The following is a 22,494-nucleotide window of genomic DNA, read 5'->3' as shown; positions in this document are numbered from 1 at the left end:
TCTTTCCAAATATAACAATCATTTTTGTTGGAAATGAATTTTACCCCACCCATATATATACCAATTCAGGGTATATATTTGCACATTAGGGGGATGGGGGAATTTTTTTTCTGATGCAAATGAGAGGTAAGTTTAAACTTTAACAACCCCCCCCACCCCTATTGTGCAAATAGGCTAGCCTATATACCCTGAATTGGTACAGGCTATATAGGGTTGGGGTTAAAATTCATTTCCAACAAAAATGATTATTACATTTGGAAATAGCATAAAAAAGGCATCAGGTGGTAGGCTATGTTTACTTTATTCATAAGTCAATAATATGAACAACAGAAATTTACCCCTTGAGCTAGGCCTAAACCACCATATCACCTATATGGCCAACCTATTATCTAGTGCTAGCAAAACTGCTTACATAAGTAAACGCCAAGCTTCCATTTCTTAGATATTCCTTTAAAACTAGCTAGATGGTTCGTGAGTCATTTGGAAGCTTATCCTTTGCTTCTTCTATTGATTGAAATTTGTTTTAAGTCTTTACTTCACCTCTTTCTAGACAAAGTTGCCGCCAGGCAAAGAAACAAAACACTAGATACTGAAATAATTCTAGATATTTAAATAAAAAATCATTAAATCACCAAAAAATCACTCGATTGTTGAAATAAGTCAGTAAAAAAAAAAAACTCTAAAATGACCATTTATCTGCTTCAACCGGCAACATGTTTTTATCTTTTGAAATTACTGGTTTTAGTTGCTTTTTGGCTATTATCAATATGATTAATTTTTTTTGCACGTTCAACCCAAAGGCATCAGTGAAGGGAGGAGTCAATTCCTCCCCCCTTTAGATTCTGAAATACCTTGATTTTGGTGTTTTATATTCCTCTAAGGCAAAAATCACTTGAACAATGAAAAAATCGTTGGTGTTTTATATTTCTCTAAGACGAAAATCACTTGAACAATGAAAAAATCGTGGTCCCACCTTCTGCGTTTTCCTTAATTGGCACCCTTGTCTTATTCAACCGATCTGTAAGTCACAGCTAACGGTGGTCGATCCAATATGTTTACTTTTTCTTTTTAGAATTTTTCCCTTGTCCATTGTAAACCCCTACAAATCAGAAACCATTTTCCACAAATCGGAAACTTTCCTTATCACAGAAAATCTACCCTTGGGAAATCCTTTCCTGCAAAAATTCTCCTCCCACGGAAATCTCCCGTCGAGAAATGCTTTCATTTTTTCCAATTACAGATATTATGCGAAAATAATTGGCAAATTTTAAAAATTACATCTTTTTTCTTGGGGTGTGTGGGAAATCATGTTATTCTCAGAGGCATAGTTATTGGAACTTTCATCTTTACTGGTTATCTCAAAATTTTGATCGGATGTCTTTGGAGAAAAAATGGGCGTGGATGGGCGGCTAGTTACCCTCCAATCTTTTTGATCACTTAAAAAAGGCGCAAAAACTTTTAATTTCCGTTCTAATGAGTCCTCTTCCGATCTTCTATGACCAGTAGTTCTAATACGATCATCCTTAGAAAAAAAAACGCATCCGTGATCTTTCTTCTGGCCAAAAAGACAAAATTCCAAATTAAAATGAGAGGAGCTTGAAAGGTTTAGGACGGTTCTTTAATATGCTGAGTCTAATGCTGTGATTTTTGTTAAGGTCACTTGACTTTTTTAGGATATTTCCCCCCTTTTCGATAATCAGGCAAATTTCCCAGGCTTGTAGCTTTTGAAGGGTAACGCTAAACTTAATGAATTTTTTTAGATTTGGATCAGTAAAAAATGCCTATTCTTTAGATGTGTCAATTGTTATTAACATTACCTGTTTTAGAGTTTCGGTTACTATTTTAATATTATAATCAGAGGAGCCTGAAAGCTTTAGGACGGTTCTTTGATATGCTGAGCATAATGTTGTGATTTTTGTTAAGATCGCATGACTTTTTAGGATATTTATCCACTTTTTCGATAGTCAGGCAAATTTCCCAGGCTTGTAGCTTTTAAAGAGTAAAGTTAAACTTAGTGAATTTTATATATTCGGATCAGCAAAAAATGCCAATTTTTGTACGTAACAATTGTTACTAATATTACCTGTTTTAGAGTTTCGGTAACTATTGGGCCGAGTCATTCTTTAATTACTATTTGTTATCACGAATTGTTTGATCTTACAATAGCTTTGCTATATACATAAAAGGAGAAGTTTGGAATATTTGGAATAGAAGTATGGAAAACTGGCGTATCAATAATGAAAATAGTAGCTTTAATTATTAAACAGGCACCTGAGAGAGAGAAGTTCCAGGCAAATGGCCTACAAAATCTTTCAATTCCTACCATTTATTATCCAATTTCTAATATTTCGTACAAATTTGTAAATTTTTTAATGTTTGTCTCACTCCTAACCCCATGCCCCCTCTAAGCGAAAAAAACAAAAAAAACTCTATCTGGATTAAGATGTATCAGAAAAATAGATTCTGCAAAGAAGATACTATTGTTTGGTTTCTAAGTTTTTTTTTTCAATTCTTCCAATTTCTGATTTTACTTGTTTTTTCTGTTGGCTATCCACGTTGTTTGTTTTGTCCAATTTATTTCGCTGGCACTTTTCCTTCTAACTTTCTCTTATAGCGCTGAAAAGAGAGGCGGCTGTCCTTTCGAAATATCGGTTGTGTTTCGTCCAGTATTTTCGTTGGCCTTACAAAACCCCACTTTTTTTTCTTTTCGTTGGGTTTTTTATTTTTATTAGCCCATAAAGATTAAACCGATGACAACGAAGACCAAAAAAGTGCTGTTTTGGTAGAAATCATGCCATATACAAGAAAAAACATCACCTTTTGACAAAATAACTTCATGGTGTAAACCACGGACAAAAAAGGGTTGAAAGCATCGAAAGTGCCTTATTGGCACCCAACAATCTTCAATACTTCTGTTTTGGTCACGTCCCGAAGGATTACAAATATCTAAAAAAATCTTTCCATATTCATACCAACTTTAGGCTATTTTTTTAGGTAAAGTTGGAGTCAATTTTCCCAAATCAAGTGAAAATTACATTGAAAAATGCGCCATCTAGTATCATAAAGGCAAAGATATTCTAAAGAAAACTAACCTGTTTCTCTGGGTGCTTGAATTATGCAGACTTGTCTTAGTTATGACAATATTTTTTGCTGAAACGAAATTTCAGCTGGGAGGGGGGCAAACTTGGGCCTGGAGGGGGAAGTTTCCCCTGCCCTATTGCAAACTACGCCCCTGTGCAGGACCTTCAATTTTAAGGGTAGTTATATCCACTGCATATTGCTAACCACATATTCTTCTTCTCAACTTCCTGCTTGGTTATTTGGAGACCCTAATGCTCAATCTTCATGTGATTTCGGGCCCTGCAACAGCCAAGATTGAACTTCAGGTACCGTATTACCAAATAGACATCAATCTCATGCAACACCAATATGCTTCAAATCGCTATAGTTTTTTTCTAAACAGGATAGAATTGTTGACGTACTTTCTCATTAGCTGGTCTTAGTCAAATTCCTAAAAACTTGATCTCATTAGTCAAATTCCTGAAAATTCAAATAATTCGAATCTTGGCACTGGCTCTAATCAGTTATAGAATTTAACAAAATTTTATTATAAACTGGTTTGTTCTTAGGAAAAATATCAGTGTTAACCAAGTATTATTGTGAATCTTAAAACCCAGGAAATTTTTCCGAATCTTATTTGGAAGGTTACAAGTAAGAGCAATGCGACTCAATAGTAACCTAAACTCTCAGAAACAAATTCTTGATAACAGTAGATACATGAAAAGAACCGAATTTTGATGCGTACTAGAAATATATATAATTCAACAAGTTTAATGTTACCAATCAAAAGTTACGAGCCTGAGAATATTTGCCTAATTTTTGACAAAAGGCGGAAACAACCCTAAAGCATCAAGTGATCTTAATGAAGTTCATACCTTCAGATTTAGCATATCAGAGAACCCTACTGTAGAGGTCTCCTATATGCCAACCTCCTATATGCCAAAATATGGAATTCTGCATTTTTTGCCTGAATAGCCAAGGCTCAGGGTGTTTTTTCACAGTTAAAAAAAGTCTGGAAGAATAGGAAGATAAGTCTGCAAACCAAGATTAGAATCTTAGAAGCTACAGTGATGACAGTGGTCAAATATGGCTCTGAAGCATGGACCCTCCGAAAAGCGGATGAAGCTTTGCTAGATGTTTTCCAAAGAAATTGCTTAAGGATTGTTCTGGGTACCCAGCTGACTGACCGCATTTCGAACAATAGGCTATACAAAAAATGTAGTTCAAGACTGCTTTCTAGGTCTACAATGAAAGAATGGTTGAGGTGGTTAGTGCATATTGTGCGGATGAAGGATGACGGATTGCCGAAGATTGTTCTTTTCGGCCAACCATATAGGGTTAAACGGAAAGCAGGTCGTCCCCGAGTGGGGTGGGAGGACGTCATAAAGAAAGATTTAAAGGAAATGGGAACTTCGTGGGCGGGTGTAAAAAGGGAGGCTTTGAATAGATTGGGGTGGAGGAGGAGTGTGCGTAGCTGTGTTGGCCTCAGGCGGCTTGGTGCTGCGATGAGTTGTTAGTAGTAGTAGTAGATTCTAAAAGATAGGGAGAAGACTCATTTGATTGAAAATCAAAAGTTCTAGTGCCCTTTAAAAGAAGAAAGATAAAGGAAGGGTTCAATTTTTTCAAGAATACTGAAAAAAAAAATTCAATGAAAATACCTTGTATTCACAGTTCTAAATCCCACATAGCCATTTATGAAGGGGTTTCACAGTTCACAAGCACTTGCACTGCAGTCAATAATACATTTCTTATATGATGTTCCCAGAGGATGTATAATATATGATATTATTTTGTATTTATTGTTTAGTGTGATGGTATTAGTGGTGTCGGTGGCCAAGTGTTCTTTTTGTTTTAAGGATTTTGTTTCCTCTACCTCCCCCACGGACAAGCTTTGCTTTTTAGGGGAGGTAGCAATAATTTTTTGTTGTTATGTTTTTTTTCAATAAATCCTTCTTCTTCTTCTTCTTATATTTAAATTTATTAATTCTCGAATTATTTAAAAAAAAATTCTTAGTTAGTATTTACGCGCCATAAAACTAGATGGCAACAAGTTCGTTTCTTGGAAAAAAATTACTGGAGACACTAGTTTTATCCATTTAAATGACCTAAAAGATACTCAATATAGACACACGAGAGCCCAGGATGCTTGATTTTATCATTTTCTCCCGGAAACAAATATAATCTTCTGAGAAATTACAAATTTTAGCTTAAAGGTTTACTGCAGACATTTTGGCTCTTATCACAACAAGATGTCACTTGAGGCTGCATTTATGAACATATTTTTAGAATTTTGGCATTAAAAAAATAATCACAGTTATCAAGCTTTTCGGTGAGATTTTTCTCTACAGGAGCTGGGCCTATTTGAGTCACCGACACATTTTACTACTAACTACTACCAACAACTCACTGCAGCACCAAACCGCCTGAGGCCAACGGAGCTAAGCACCCTTCCCCTCCATCCAAATCTATTCAAAGTCTCCCTCTTAACACCCCCCCCAGAAAGTTGAAATTTTCCTTAAATCTTTCCTTAAGACACACCCCCATCCATTCGGGGATGAACTGATTTTGTTTGGCCCTATAGGGCTGGCAGACAAGGACAATTTTTGGCAATCTGTCATCCCTCATCCACAGGGCGTGTCGTAGCCATCTCAACCTTCCTCTCATTATAGCCAACTACCCATAGTAAATGACACCATAGTACACGTTTATGAGTTAATAATGACCCCGTAGAAAATGTTCTAGGGGGACATTTCTAAAAATTCATTGAGCAAAAACTGAAGTACGTGTCAGAAAACAATTTTTGCTAATTATAGTTTCTCATTATATGGAGACCCATAATGTCTTCAGAGAGCCTTTGACACATTTAGAAACCAGACCTTTACGGAGTACTAAAATAAATACGGAGAATGATAACAGATAAAAATTTATATTTAAATTATTAAAATTGAAACCAACAGAAATATAAACAAAGATAGCAAACACAATCACACGAACACTCCGCTTCAAAAATTCCTCCTCATCATGTGAGGTGGAGGTGGTACCAATTGGATTTCAGGGTCTTGCAATTGTGGATATGGAATTTGTCCCTAAAAAGAAAAAAGGGATAATTATAAATTTAAATAAAGTTATCAGATAGCTATTAATTACTAAAGTTAGAATACACAGAGGAAACAATATAAAAGAGTAAAGAATTTATTACGGTTTCAAGCTTGGCGCTGAAAAACATTAATAGTTCAAAAACATAAAATTGCAGAACCTGTACGAGCTATTTCTCAGGTTAATGCAAAACATTACAAAAAAAACACAAGATCACGAATTAGGCCCACTCTTAATGCAGTGATTTACATATATGTAATAATTAAAGTGACTTCCATGTATTTAATGCGGGCATTTATGTGCGGTTCAATTAATTATGAATATGTTTAATGCTGTTTGTTTGTAGTTGCTCTGTTTGCTTTGGACTTCCAAGAGATGGTCAAATGCCTGGACGTGCCCACCAACCCATTTAACCATACCTGTACGCAGGAGAGGGGAGCGGAAAGGGGCAATCCCTTAGTTGAGATTGATTTGATGAACGCAAACATCTAAAAAAAAAAAAATACTGCCAAGAAATATACTTTTTGGTCATTATGACCTACCCCCAGTAGTATACCTTTTAATTTTGACTTTGGCACTGACATTTAAGATTGTAGGGGATGGGGGGAGGGATAATTCCGACATAATATTGGAAACAGATTAATAGCAATGTTTCCAAACTTGGATATATGCAAATATCGAGCAGGAGGCATAGGAAATTGTGTCACCAACATTCTACATTTCTTCGCTGTATCGGTTGTTCTACAATAACTCCAATCCCACAAGTTTTTCCGTAAAAAATACACAGCAGTAGCATTCTAAATACCTTTAAGCCTCTCTACTCACTGGGAATATCATTGCCAACAATAAACTGACATTAATAATAGCCATTGGAACAGAATATATATATATATATATATATATATATATATATATATATATATATATATATATATATATATATATATATATGTATATATATACATACATATATATATATATATATATATATATATATATATATATATATATATATATATATATATATATATATATATAATATATATATTACTGTCAACATCTCAGTCCAGAGAGTACAGGAAACTGATAGGGGAAACTCAACTTTGTCTCCAAGAAAAAACAACTAGCAAAACACCAACACAGTTGCGCACGCTCCTCTTTGACTACAACCCATTCAAAGCTTCACTCTTTACCCCCTTTACTTACTTGCACTCGTAACGGGACCAGGCGTTTCCGCCTCACCCGACATCCAAACGAAGCTTCGGAATGACGGTCTCCCATGATGGCCGGTCCTATGCCAATTCTTCGGCGAACTTTAGCCATTGCTTGTCCCATTTTGACCAAATATACGGAAACCTATATATGCGGAATATACGAGCAACCACCTGTTATATCACCTGTTATACCAACCACCATATATACGAGCGGAATATACGAGCATCTACGCTGTTGATAACATTTTGATATCATGTTGATAACGGTTCAACGAGAAGTGTCAGTTTAATGAGGCGGTCGTCGAGGCGACGCAAAACGTATCCAAGCCAGTGGAGCTTGATGACGCTTGAGATTTTGTCGATGTTGAAACAATGTCGGTGGATATCGTCGTTTGAAAACTGACCTGACGCCCGGAAGCGTAAAATTGAACGAAGGCAACGGTGGTCAAAAAACTCTAGAGAACGTACGTGAGCTGCGTTGATGGGCCGCGATTCAATACCATAGAGTAGGACGGCCAACACTGTCGACTTATATATACAAGCTAATTTCCCGATGGACCCAGAGATGTTTGCAAACCTGAGCAAAAACTGTTTGAGCTCTAGTTATTCTTCTGCTGACATCTTGATCACACCCTCCCTTCGGATCTACCTTGGATCCCAGTGAAACGAAAGTGTCAAACTTTTCAAGTGGGAGACCATTACGGATTAGTTGGTCATCTTTAGTAATCTTTACCCATTTTCGTGAAGCTCCCTTTTCCTTTAAACCTTTCTTCTCTTCCCATCCGTCTGGGAGGGCGTGCTTTTCGTGCAGCCCCAGAGTGATAGCCAAAACAACAATCTTTGGCACTCTGCCATCCTTGATCCATTTAACGTGGGCTAGCCATCTTAACTTTTCTTTCGTTATAGTCCTAGAAAGTGGGATTGAACCAAATTTTTCCAAATTAACCCACTCAAACCAAAAAAAGTATTAAGTATTTTGTATGTATCTTTCAAAACTAGCCCTTACTCTCACGACTGATCTAGCCCAGATCATAATCTAGACGGAACAAGTTCAAAAATGAAATAATATCTCCACCTTCAGAAGATTTTGGATTGAATCCTAAGAAACTATGGTAACATTGTTGTCTATGGGCTCTTCTAACAGAAGCAGTAGAATAATTTTTTTTTAGTACCATTCGATTCTCTAATCAACACTTTCAAAATACAACAGTCGTTACCGTGAAAATGCGTCCCATCCCCTTAATGGTGCAATATACAGGCCTAAACAATATACTTATCCGTTGTTCTTCGCTGCTTGAATTATCGCGCATCTGTTCGTTAATGGCCATCTGTGTTCTTAGCACTGTAAATTGCTTCAAGTCATGTAAAAACAAAAAGCCTAGTTTGACAAAATATGATTTACAAACATGGATGAAATAGAATTGAACATGAAAATCTGATGCATTAATAGAAACTTTCTGTATTTTACAAAGTAATTATTTTATTATTACAGTGTTTTCTTGAAGTTTTGTATATAGCCTAACGCTATATCTGGCCCCATTGGGAGGGGATGGCATACTTTGTCATGAGAGTGACAATTATGTTTGGAAAGAGTGTTAACTGAGGAATCGAATTTTATTTTGCTCTTTTGTTATTATAGAGTTCCCTTTAGAAGATATTTTGCAAGGATCCTGGCCTGTCAGAGGTCGGAGGAGCATGACGGTCCCAAGTCCGTAAAATGAGGAGGGTTGGGCGATGGGCTTGTGACCTATCCCCGTAAAATTCCAAATTGCAAAAGAAACATCGATGATAGCCTCGGATACCCCGCTACACCATTCGACGACGACCTCACCACACCCATGGACACGATTTATGACAGCAAAAACTAAGACGAAATTTGGATTTTGGAAGGTAAGGACACTAAACCAGCTGACAAAACCTGAACAAGTACTCAGAGAGATGAAGAAGTATAAGCTAGATCTCCTTGCTCTAAGCGAAGTCAGGTGGATTGGATCTGTACATGAGCAACTAGGAGAGGGTGACTCACTAATTTACAGCGGAAATGAATCCCGGCACCAGGCTGGAGTTGGGATAATGCTGTTTGACCAGGCCACCAAAGCACTAGTTGAATGGAAGCCAGTCAGTGAGAGGTGCTTACTTGCAAGATTTGTAACCAATCATCTGTAAATTTCATATCATTGCATGTTATGCAATGATTGAATGCTAGATTCAGTAAGGATCTAGCTCCCGTACTGTGAAGATCAATACATGAAATAAATAGCTATCGTAATTACATTTGAGTGAAAAAAAGCATTATAATTGCGCAACGTTTGGATGATAAAGGATTATAAAACAGCACGTTTTTTGGATTTTCGGGGGGTAGTCAAACACCCCCCCCCCTGCGCGTAAGTGTCGTTTAATGTTTAGAGTTGTCATTATGCTCTTGCCCGAGTAACAGCATAGTTCTTCACGCGAGGGTGCTTGTTATCAGTGGTCAGTGGCGGAGTTGGATTACTTCACGGATTTTTGAAGCCCATATTCCACTGTTGCCGTTTTGATATTTAGCCATTATTGAGTCCTACCTGTCCTAGTTCCATTTTTAGCCATACCAGAAATTCACAGACAAAACAAACAACACGTTAAGATCAAAGTGGGTAAATAAATAATTGATCTTATTTGAGCAGATGAAGTCTGTTTACTTTAATTGGTATGGGTCGTAATCGCAAACGTAATTGTTCCGCTGAGGACTCAGAAAACCCGTTGAATTCTACAGTGACAAGTACCGGAAGTTCTATCACCCAAATTACCCTGGAAACTTTACCACAGAATTATAACAAAGTACTTGAAGCTGTCCAAAAAATGGTGAACGATAAATTAGAAACACTAGACGATCGTGTTTCCAAATTAGAGGTGACCCAGTCAGACCAGTGTTCTCAAGTTGCTATTCAGGATAGTAGAATCAATGTTCTAACAAATGAGAACTCGTCCTTGAAATCACAATTTTCAGTTCTTGTTGAAGAAGCTAAGGCCCAGGGTAATGCAGTTTTAGAAATGTCGGATAGGCTTATTAAACTGGAAATTGAACAGAGGGATAAAAACATAATTGTTTGGAATGCAGGTTGCGACAGTGAAAATGTTGCTGTTGCTTTGTTCCAAGATATTGTTAAAGTGGGTTTAGAACTGTCTATAGTACCACCATTCAAAATTATTCAGTGCAAGAAGGATGCCAAATTTTTCAAAGTTGAACTGAGTGACGAAGAAACAAAAAATTGGCCTATTACGCAGTGCAAAAAAACTAAAGAATAAGAATATTGACCCATTTAAGAAATTGTTTCTTAGTGATGATGCTACCCCTGAGTTATGTCAGGATAGAAACATTTTATTTAATAAGCGAGCCCAGTTACGAGATGCAGGTTTTGATGCATGGGTTTCTAAATCTTTCCCACCTTGTGTTCAATTCAAACACCCTGACAGATCGATTGCTAAGTATTTTTAGAATGATGTAGTTACTGAACTTGTTAGACTGATTATTAGCCATGACTATGGAGAGCATAGTCAAAGAGGGCAACTTGGAAAGCAGAAGTGAATGTTTTGCTTGTATGTAGTTGATTGAGAAAATATTATATTTGTTTTTATAGTGTGTGATGTAAAGTTAAGTAATTTTAATTGGTTGTTAGAGTTTAGATTGGACACCCTTCTTTATGATTTTATTGTCCTATTTGGTGATTAATAATGATTTTTTTCTTTGTTTTCCTTTATTTAGAATTTATGCCTTATTTCTTTTGTTTTTTTTTCATTTTTTATTTTGATTATTTTTGTTTCATTGTTTGTAGTGAAAATTGAGAGATTATTTCTAATAGTGATTTGTACATGCCCTATTCGTGCTCCTAAACACCCCTCCTAAGCGTAAGTGTCGTTTAATGTTTAGAGTTATCATTATCAGCAAATTTTCTCTGCTGGCGGCGACAGACCTTCGGTCTTCGTAAATGTCCTATATAGAATGAAGGACAAAAAATCAAGAAGTCAGCAGAAGCTGACAAGAGGAGACGTGTAGAAGAGAAGGCTAGACTAGCAGAGGAAGCAGCTATAAAAGGAGACTCCAAAGCAGTTTACAGGCTCACAAATGAAATGCTAGGAAAGCTGCCTAGCAGATTCAGCCAAGTCAAACATGAGAGTGGAAAAATTCTGACCGAAACAGAGAAAATTGACGAGAGATGGGTATCCCACTTCGAAAAACTTTTAAATAGACCGAGACCAACTGACCGAGGAACCATCCCTTCTGTGCCCTTTCTTAACCTTAAGATTGTCGAAGATACCCCAACATCTGCGGAAATACTTGTTGCAGTGAAGAAACTCAATAATGGAAGGTCACCTGGTGAAGACTGCCTAACTTCGGAAATGATCAAGGCACCAATGAGGACATGCCTCTCAGTGTGGATAACACTGATTGCAACAGTCTGGCAGTTCGAAAAGGTCCCTGGTGACTGGACCAAAGGGATAATTGTTACGATATTTAAGAAAGGTACGATAACTGGCGAGGTATAAACCTAATATCAGTACCAAGTAAGGTTGTAGCACTTGTAATACTCGAACGCCTGAAAAAAGCACTCGATCCGTACCTGAGAGAAGAGCAACATGGCTTTCGGACAGGTAGATCTTGTTCAGATCTCATATTCACGCTCAGGACTCTGATAGAAGAAGCAAATGAGTGATCTAAAAAAATATACATGCTCTTCGTTGATTTTGAAAAGGCCTTCGATTTCGTGGACCGTGACACACTCTGGGAAATTCTACAGTATTATGGTGTCCCCAAGCAAATAATAAGTTTAATCATGGCCTTTTATGAAAATACGGAATATTGCATAAAGACAGAAAACGGAACAACTAGATACTTCAAAATTATGTCAGGAGTGTGACAGGGATGCGTTTTATCACCCTTTTCGTTTGTAATTTCAATGGACTATGTTTTAAGAGAAGTGGCTGGCTTCGAAATAACAGTCGGAAATAAAATCCTCTCGGACCCTGACTTTGCGGATGATGTGGCACTTCTGGAAACAACAAAGCAGCGACTCCAGGAGCTCCTTAATAAAGTGAGCGTTAAAGCGGAGAAAGTTGGCCTAAACATCAACATAGACAAAACTCAATCAGTGGCAACATCAGGCTCGCCAGTCGAGCTCCTGCACAAAAATCGTAGAGTTGAACAAATCCATGAATTTAAGTACCTCGGAAGCTGGATCGATTACACAGGAGAGGTGCAAAATGAGGTCAAGAGAAGAATTGGCATGGCAAACACTGCTTTCAACAAACTTAAGCCAGTATGGAAATCAAAGAAGTACTCGCTAGCACTAAAGCTGCGACTTCTTAATAGCAACGTTTTGTCCGTGCTATTGTATGCCAGTGAGTGCTGGAAACTAGATGTTGGGACAGAGAAAAGACTCACAGATTTCAAAAATATGTACTTGAGACGCGTGCTGAATATCGGTTGGCGTCAAAAAGTCAGCAACATCGAGGTACGCAGAACTGGCCAGCCGCTTATTACTGAAGTGATTAAGAAGAAGAGATGGAGCTATCTTGGCCACGTCCTTCGGATGAAGGACTCAAGAATCCCAAACCAGGTTCAACAATGGCAGCCGCGTGAATGTTGACAAAGGCGAAGGCCGAGAAACACGCTCAGATACACGCATGGTCGTGATCTACGCAGTGCTCACAGATCACTGCATCACCAGTTGGAGAATATACTTGCCACAGTACCAATACGTGACGTTTACCGAGGCTTCGTCGATCCTATATGCGCCCCAGATGGCTCAGGAGGACCTAAGTACTAAGTAAGTATAGAAAATTATGTAACCAAAACTTTAGTTTTTAAGTAACAAATACTTTATTAAGGTTAAACCCAATTCCACCTTATTTTGAATATTAGTAATTCTGCTGAATAACACTGCACTATTATTTGCCACGATAGTATTACTGGCGCTGTCTCTAGCACTAGTAGCTGTCACCTTATAAGTACAACAAAATTGGCAAAAGAAATCCAACAGGGGCAGCACTTGGGAGGGGGGGGGATGTTTTGAAATACACCATATTTTTGTATCTTCATTGACAAGAAAACTAAGAAAAATACCGCCCCCCTACATGTTCATGAATTGGCACCCCATGGTATCTAAATAACTTATTTATATTTATATCCAGTTATATTTATATCCAGTTATATTTATATTTATATATTTATATCCAAATAACTTATTTATAATTGAAAAATTGTAAGTTTAGTCATTATTCTGAACATTGTGAAGGCAAAATGTCCAATAAGTTCTTATTCCTTTAGATTCCAGTTGCTACTTGCCGCGAAACCGGCAATAATTTTGAATAATCACTAATGTTAAGTTCATGTAAAAACCCTAAAGAAGGCAAAAGCCACAACTAAAAGGCCTTCATAATAATATATGGGATTTATAATAACGTATTATATATTATTTAATATATAATATGTATAATGTTATATATATATATATATATATATATATATATATATATATATATATATATATATATATATATATATATTATCTAATAATATATAATATATTATTTATAATAATATTTCATAATAATATATGAAATTTATTTCCATCTATTAGAGCTTCTGTAAATAATTTCTTGATATTCACTGGTTCTTATGAGACTGATGATCAGAAATAAAAAATAAATAAAATTCAGATCAGAAAATAAAGCAGTTTGAAGGACTTACAGGGGGGTAGAAGTTAGCCACTGGTGGATTCATATATCCGAAATTTGGAATTGGGTGCATTAAACTGGGCGGAGGGATGCTGGGTTGTGGAAGGGGTTGAATAGCACCCATCTCTTCCTCCATCTCTCTTGCTTTTCGCACTAGTTCCTCTTCACTCAGATCCTTCAGACTGGCACCATGTTGATACACTTTTGAAGTTTGTGCTCTTTGCCTGGGGTCCCTCTTGAACTGACCGATTTCTGGAAAATTAAAAGTCTCAATATAATTAAAAAACAATTAAAAAAAAAAAAAAAAAAAAAAAAAAAAAAACAATATACAAAACGATAAAGAGATACAAGAATATAGATATTATTTTGTTTGATTGACTCTTTTTTTACTTGATAAAGTTGTACACATATGCTTTTATCGTACTTAAGTGAATTTTTGGTTATTTACAAATGATTGACCAATTTTTTTTAACAATTCAATGACCAGACTTTTGACATGTAGAATATTTTAAACATTGGAGACGTATTGAAGACACAGATTATCTCCTCAAAACCTCAGGCCGAAAAAAGTGCATTGAAAAAAAAAAAAAAAAATCGATTAGTCTATATGTTTATGTTGTCTTAGAATATATTAATTATATATTGAATAGTATCCATAATTTTACAAGAATCTAACAGAATAGTTTTAAACTTTAGCCTGTAAGGGAATAGACAAAAGAGAACAGTTAATTTTAGGGGGGAGGGGCAACACAATGAAGACTGACCAAAAATCCAAGGTGATAAAGTGGGAGGTGGCCACAGCAGAAGCTTGAAAGAGTGGAAATACCCTTTTTAGGTACTTTCACTGAAAAGTAAAAAAAAATTGCACCCCCTTTGGATTTTAAGACTCATATTCTTCCCCGTCAGAGGCAACAAAATAAAGCTCTGCGTATATTACAAAATTGTCAGCTTAGCCCGCTTTCTTATCTTAGTGAATCATCAACAAAAAGTATGTACTAAATATTCTTCCACTGAATCCTTTCCCTTCTTCCCACTCTGTTCTTTATAGGATAAAACACATTCAATGTCTTTTGCTCGATTATTTTTATTAGCAAAATATGTCTTTTCTGGATGATAATCAGATTTCATTGGCTTATTTGACCCTTGGCAGTTCTGGAGTTCGTCTGTCTTTAATAAAATTTGAAATGTCCCGTTTTTCACCACGTCATAGCATTATAAATAATGGAAATAAATTTCGCAGTTTTGTATATTTAGATAAATTCCTAGTTAATAATAAAACTAGTTTAAAAACACAGCTAATAATTAGTTATTAATTTTATTTGAATTTTGGGATGGAGTGTCTTCATTTAATTTTTTATTTGTTTATTGTTTCAACTTTATTGGGTGTTTTGTTAGGATGTGGAGAGTTGAAGACCCATCTTTTTATTCCGGCGTTTGGAGATTTTTTATTTGTTTATTGTTTTGACTTTATTGGGTGTTTTGTTAGGATGTGGAGAGTTGAAGACCCATCTTTTTATTCCAGCGTTTGGAGATTTCGATATTTTTTATTGTTATTCTTTTATTGTTATTTTTATTATGTTTTATTGTTATTTATTCATTTTGTTATTGTTATTTGTTTTATTGTTGAGTAAATGACCCTCACATGAGTTCACCTCACTGTGAGTCCTTGTTTTGATAGTATTGTATTTTTTTTTTGGTGGATATTGAAGGACTTTGACTTCGCCACCCCCCATCGACCAACATTTTTATGAATTGACACCACTGCAGTCTACCTCATTCTCCAATATCCAAAGGGATAAAGCGGGGACGGAAAAAAAATAAGATAGACAAAGGAAAATAAATTAATAAAACGAATATCCAATACATAAGATGTCTACCCTCATAAAGTGGGAGGCGGCAAAAGCAGAAGGTTTAAAGAGAGGAATGAAAAAAAGGGAAAAAAAGATATAAGAACATGAATGTCCAACTCACTGGATGTCCATTCTGATAAAGTGGGAAGTGGTCAAAGCAGAAGCTTCAAAGAGTGGAATGAAAAAAAAAGAATTATAAGAAAAAGAAAAAGGAGAAATAATAACTGAACACCCAAACCATCGGATGTCCATCCTGATAAATTGGGAGAAGGTTCAAAGGGCAGGACGGGGTATTCCCCTCCATTCCCTATCAACCTGTGGGATATGGAATGAGATGAAAAAAGAAGAAAAGAAGTAAGAACGTGAATGACCAGCCGATCGGATACCAATAATGACTGTCGGTCATTGTTTTGATAGTATTGTAATTTTTTTTTTGTGGATATTAAATAACTTAAAATTGCCCACCCCCCATCGACCAAAATCTTCATGTATCGACGCCACTGCAGTCCCCCCCATTCTCAATTATCCCATGGTATAAAGTAGGGATGAAAAAGAGAAAGAATAAAATATATAAAGGAAAATAAATTAATAACATGAATATCCATCACATAGGATGTCCATCCTGATAAAGTGGGAGGCGGCCAAAGCAGCAGGATTAAAGAGAAGAATAGAAAAAAATGGAAAAGAAGACATAAGAACGTGAATGTCTAACTACCTGGATGGTCATGCTGATAACGTGGGAGGTGACCGAAGCAGAAGCTTCTAAGAGTGGGATGTGGGTCCTGCTCCGTTCCCTGTCATCCCATGGGATAAAGTGGGATGAAAAAAAAAGAAGAAAACGAAGAAATAAGAACGTGAATGACCAGCCCATTGGGTGTCAATGCTGATAAAGTAGGAGGTGGCTCACTCAAAAGCTTCAAAGGCTGGGACGAAAAGAGAGATAAAAAAAAGAAAAAAGAGAAAGAATATCCGACTCATTGGATAATTAGTTTAAAGATAAAGAAAAAAAGATAACACTTTTTTACCAACAAGAACATTTAGTTATTAATTAAAAAAATTACCCACTAAATAAATTGTTTCTTACTCACCCCACTTGAACAAAATTTGTTTTAGAAACTCTATACCTATATGGTAATATGAAGTCATAAAATTAGCAGTACGGAGGACTAATTAAATAGAAATGCACAAAGCAAACAAGAATCAAAATTTAAATGAAAATATTTTGTCGGTATTGATATCAATGTGATGATCATCCCTCAAAAAACATGATTTTCGATGATTGGTTATATGCTTGTATGTGAAGAAAATATTTTTTGCGAATTTTAGTAGTGGCTCTTCTAAAAATATAATACTTTATTAACAAAATTTTGGAAACTACATCATAAAATTATGGGAAGCAGGCCACCTAGAACGCAAAGATGTCAGTAAGAATCGCGTTGAAAGGAGCTCTGCCTTCTGCCGTCACTGCCACCCACCAACCAACAAGCAAACCGACTCTTTTCAAATATGGCCTAGTTGTACACCAAAAAGGTTCCTTATTGAAAGAGTATAAAGTAATGTTGCGTCTATTGACACACTGTTTTGTTTTGGGCAACACCGCCTTATCATGAAAAAGTCTAATTGCCTCTTCTTCAGTCCTCGGCTAATCCCAAATCTTCATAGTAACAGCCATGGTCAGACACTGTTCACTATCACTACACATTGCAAACTAAATGAGTTTCATCGCTATGTTCCAAGTGACGTTGTCCAAATATTGGTGTGATGGGTATAATTGACAAGTACAATGAAAACATTTTCCACCTCCTGAACAAATGTTAGGCCTATTCATACCTGAAAACCAATTTTGGTTGTTTCAAAATTAAGAAGTTTGTAGGGCACTATCACATTTTTACTATCACATAGGCAATGGACGTCACGGGCTGGAAAAGGAGGTTAACTATATGGACCTTTTAGTCCTTATGCAACCGAAAAGTACATATTTATTATGTCATAGATTAACGAAAATGTTTTTTACTAGAAACAACCTTATTAATTACCTTCGACCGAGCTTGAACTGGTTGTCCTTCCAAGTGGTGGAGTTCCAACAGAATTACTTTGATTGAAAGTTCTAAGATCAACATCACCCATTTCATTCAGCAACTTCGGCTTCTTCGCTTCAGATCTTGATAATAAAGAGAAGTCTGAATCAGCTTGCATAACTGAAAAAAAAACGATTATAGATAAAACTAAAGTTATAAGAATACATATTGATAAACATAAATCAATTGTGAATTTAAAGCATCAGTTGGGAGGGTTTAAAGAAGAAGGCTTTGAATATTGATTATTTTATTATAGGTTTTCCCTGTTTTGTCTCTCATCCCTTTCGATATCCCAACAAATTTTATTCGTATAAAGAGATAACTTTTGGGGACGCTGAAATAAGATAATTTACTTTTCAAAATGGCAAAATGGCAATTCGTTGGCAAAATGGCTTTTCAAATGGCAAATGGCAAAATGGCAAAATGGCAAAATGGCAATCAAAATGGCAAGCGTTCGTTCATAAATTTTGAAACTCAAGCAAGTTGTTGCTGTTGCTGACATCAAACACATACTTTATACACACTACATTTAGTCCGAGGATGCTTAAACACAGAGTGGATCCGAGGGGGGGGGGTTATTAAGAAATTGATTTCTTCGGGTTACCACATTTCAAGGAGATGGGGCAAATAACAACACAGCTTAGATTAAAAATGTTGAAAATTGTGGAAAAATCATGACACCTTAGATGGGACGCATGGACCTGAAACTTTTCTGTTCATTCAAAAGAAGTTATACGACCCTGTCACAGTGATATTTATTTTTGATATTGAATATTTTATTGAATTATTTATATTGTCAATTATATTTTATTATTATTTCATTAAAGTACCAAGGACATCGAAATAAAAACCTTTTTTCCTCACTGGCTCCGTCTTAGGTCTATTAATATCTGAAAACCAGGATTGTCTATGATTTTTTTGTGGTTGTTATACAATTATTAAATTTTTTTCGTTTCGTAAATTCTCTCCTTTGTTGCCATATTGAATCGTACAATAAACATACGTGAACTTTTGTTGTTTACAAACAGGAACAACCAAACTGTTGCAACGTCAAATTTATCAGCAAGTGATCGTTGAACATAACAAAATCAATGGAGTAGTAGAGCCACTATGCTCGGTAGGTCTATTGAAAAAAATAGAAGCTAGTAGAAATTAAACAAAAAAACAAGTTTTTTTAACTGAAAGTAAGGAGCGACATTAACACTTAAAACGAATAGAAATTATTCCATAAATGAGAGAGGCGGTCCCCTCCTCAACGCCTCGCTCTTTACGCTAAAGTTTTTTATTGTTTTAAAAAATAAAGTTGTGAGACAGAGTCAAACTATAGCGTAAAGAGCGAGGCGTTGAGGAGGGGACGGCCCCTTTCATATACGGAATAATTTCTGTCCGTTTTAAGTTTTAATGTCACTCCTTACTTTCAGTTAGAAAAACATTTTTTTAATTTAATTTCTGAACGTTTTTGAATTAATATAGCTTTGATTTTGGCTCACCGTACGTGAATAATCAAAACGGAATTTGCATATTAATTTTACTGTTTTTTGGCTAAATGGCTTTCTCGAAATTTTGTTCTGACGTAACTTACGAATTAACTTATGTAACGAACTTCTATATTCGTATGCTTTTATTACGTATATTAGGGAGTTTGCCCCCACCCTAGTCAATACCTCACTCTTTACGCTAAAGTTTGAATTTTGTTCGAATCACAAACCCCTGAATCACAAAGGCGTGTAATTAGAATAAATAGCTGTTTTGAAAGTACTAAAAAAAATTTAGCGTAAAGAGCGATGTATTAACTAGGGGGTAAACTCCCTCATATATGTAATAATTTCTGTTCGTTTTAAGTTTTAATGTTGCTCCTTACTTTCATTTGAAAAAAACTTGTTTTTTTTTTATTTAATTTCTGATCGTTTTTTGAATAATGCTGCGAAATCCGGTGCCCCCTTAATAGAAACGTCCCTTCCCCCAAGGAAACATCCTCTCCCGTAACATCCTCCTCCGACCCCCCTCCCCAACAGAAAAAAAATCTCTCGTGAAATCGTCTGTACACTTCCCATTAACCAATACTATATGTAAACAATGGGCAAAGTTCATAACTTGCAGCCCTTTCCCCAGGAACTGGGGGGCATTAAGGTATCCTCAAAGATATATTTATTAGATTTTCAACTATGCTGAACAAAATGACTATCTCAAATTTTGATTGGATGACTTCGGGAGAAAAATGAGCGTAGGAGGGGGCCAAGCTGCCCTCCAATTTTTTGGCCACTTAAAAGGACACTAGAACTTTTCATTTCCGTTCAAATGAGCCCTCTCACGATATTCTAGGACTACCGGGTCGATACGATCACCCCTGAAATTAAAATAACAAATAAACACGCATCTGTGATCTTTCTTCTGGCAAAAAATACAAAATTCCACATTTTTGCAGGGAGGAACTGGACACTTTTATAGTAGGGTTCTCTGATACGCTGAATCTGATGGTGTGATTTTCGATAAAGTTCTATGACTTTTAGGGGTTGTTTCCCCCTTTTTCGAAAATAAGACAAATTTTCTCAGGCGCGTAACTTTTGATAGGTAAAATGAAATTTGATGAAACTTATATATTTGAAATCAGCATAAAAATCTGATTCTTTTGATGTACCTATTGGTATCAAAACTATTGGTATCCGTTTTTTATAGAGTTTCGGTTACTATTGAGCCGGGTCGCTCCTTACTTACAGTTCGTTACCACGAACTGTTTGATAGGTAAAAAATCAACAGTATGGGGAACTGATAAGAGCAAAAACTGGTGTTAGTGTCAAAAATGAATCACCAGCATCCTCTAGCGCTAGGTTTTTTTTGCGGACGATGTAATACTTTTCAGCTTCGGAATACCTCCCTAGGCCATAGTTTGGCTTTTTAGTCCATTCTCGGTCCATCTAAATTGAAAATGAATGAGCTAACCCAATCAAGCATGAAACGCGAAAATTTAGGCAGAAAAATTGAAAATACAGAATTATGCAGAAAAAGCGCACGGTACTTGTATGATAAACCCCCTACCGCTCAAGTTGTTCATTCACTGACGCATTATAGAACCGGTTTTTTCCGTTAGCTTCTTTCAGCATAGCGCGAGACAAGACAAAGGAAAGTGAAAGAAAAGATGGAAAATATATAATTTGGGCTATATATTTGCACATTAGGGGGGCGGGGGTAAAGTATATGGACAGTGTGAAGTTAGAAAACAGTTCTTGCTACATAATATGCAGAATAATTATACCTAACCCATTAGAAATGCAGACGCGCTATACTTTAACCCCACCCCCCACCCTAATGTGCAAATATATAGCCCAAATTTGTTTCTAAAGTATTATGTTTTAATATTACTTTGGTATATTTCATTAGGATTGAGCATCAGAGAAACATATTAGAAGAATTTTAGGTAGGGCGTATTTTATACAAGTACCAAGCACACAAATAGCTTAGAAGATATAAAAAAATTCCTTTCAAACTTAGGATATAGTGTGTTTTCTCTTAACATTGTCGCACAAAATACAATTAGAATGAAATAAAAGTATTGGAAACAGGGAAAACTTTTAACAAGACAGTGAACACAGAAAAAAAAAACAAAACAGAAAGTGTTTTTTTTTAAGTTTACTGTTTTATTAGAAGTTTTACTATAATAAAAAAAAAGAACTATAAAGCAAAACTTAACTCTTTTCTTTCTGTATAGTAATGTCAGATCAAAAAAGCGTTATCTTATATCATTATAAATTCTACAGATAAAAAATCAAATTTTACAGTAGCACATAAAGAAAGAAAAACGAGCAAAAATGGGGTTTTTATAGGCCAAATGAAGATACTGAAAAAACGAAGCGAATATTTCGAGAGGACAAACGCCTCTCTTCTTCAGCGCGAAACGAAACGATGTATCAATAAAAGCCAAAAATTAAAAGAATTAAAACCAAATACCTAACAACCATAAAAGCGAGTTATTCGCCAATATCCGCGATTTGCACAAAATCCAAAAAATATGATCTGCCATCGACGGATACTAGCGAACAACTGAACAAAAGAAAGGAATCAATTCATTCACTTGAAAAACAAAACGAACTAGCAATTAAATAAGTTGGAAAACTATGTCACTTGATTTCGGATTTTAATTAAGGCATTTCTTGCAGACACCCTTTGAGACCTAAGGCGTTGTTCACGTGTTTGATTAGATGACTGAGAAAGTGGTTCAAGGTTTATTTCAGGGATCACTAAAGTATCGGCTTCTCTTTTGAGAAAACCGAAATATAACTCATTTATTCTTAAATCACCGGAATCTCTGTTTAAAGCTAGACCTAAATGTTGGTATTTATAAATTTCAACAGCTTCTCTGTAGTGCTGGACAATACCCTTTTCATTCGAAATAAGACTAGCTTGATTAAACAAAATAGTATGGTCTGGTTTTTCGAAAATATGCTCTGCAAGGGCATAGTCAAAATTTTCCGGTTTTTTCCGCTT

General features: G+C 35.8%; 1 protein-coding gene across 2 annotated transcripts in view; it reads right to left on the bottom strand.

The window, feature by feature from the left end:
- Positions 1–5,970: 5,970 nt before the first annotated feature.
- Positions 5,971–22,494, bottom strand: part of pps (protein partner of snf) — a 77,666-nt gene continuing 61,142 nt past the window's right edge. For both annotated transcript variants that reach the window (XM_089094220.1, XM_089094222.1), the window contains 3 exons: positions 17,971–18,132; positions 14,098–14,336; positions 5,971–6,146 (listed from right to left, as the gene is read on the bottom strand). In XM_089094220.1, the coding sequence (XP_088950346.1) occupies positions 6,063–6,146; positions 14,098–14,336; positions 17,971–18,132 (485 nt within the window). In that variant the 3' untranslated portion in view covers positions 5,971–6,062. The remainder of the gene's footprint in view (positions 6,147–14,097; positions 14,337–17,970; positions 18,133–22,494) is intronic.

The sequence above is a fragment of the Artemia sp. Qi Xiang Cuo genome, chromosome 9 (assembly GCF_049724085.1).
Source record: "Artemia sp. Qi Xiang Cuo chromosome 9, ASM4972408v1, whole genome shotgun sequence".
Classification (NCBI taxonomy): Eukaryota; Metazoa; Arthropoda; class Branchiopoda; order Anostraca; family Artemiidae; genus Artemia; species Artemia sp. Qi Xiang Cuo.
This window is presented reverse-complemented; position numbering and strand designations above follow the sequence as displayed.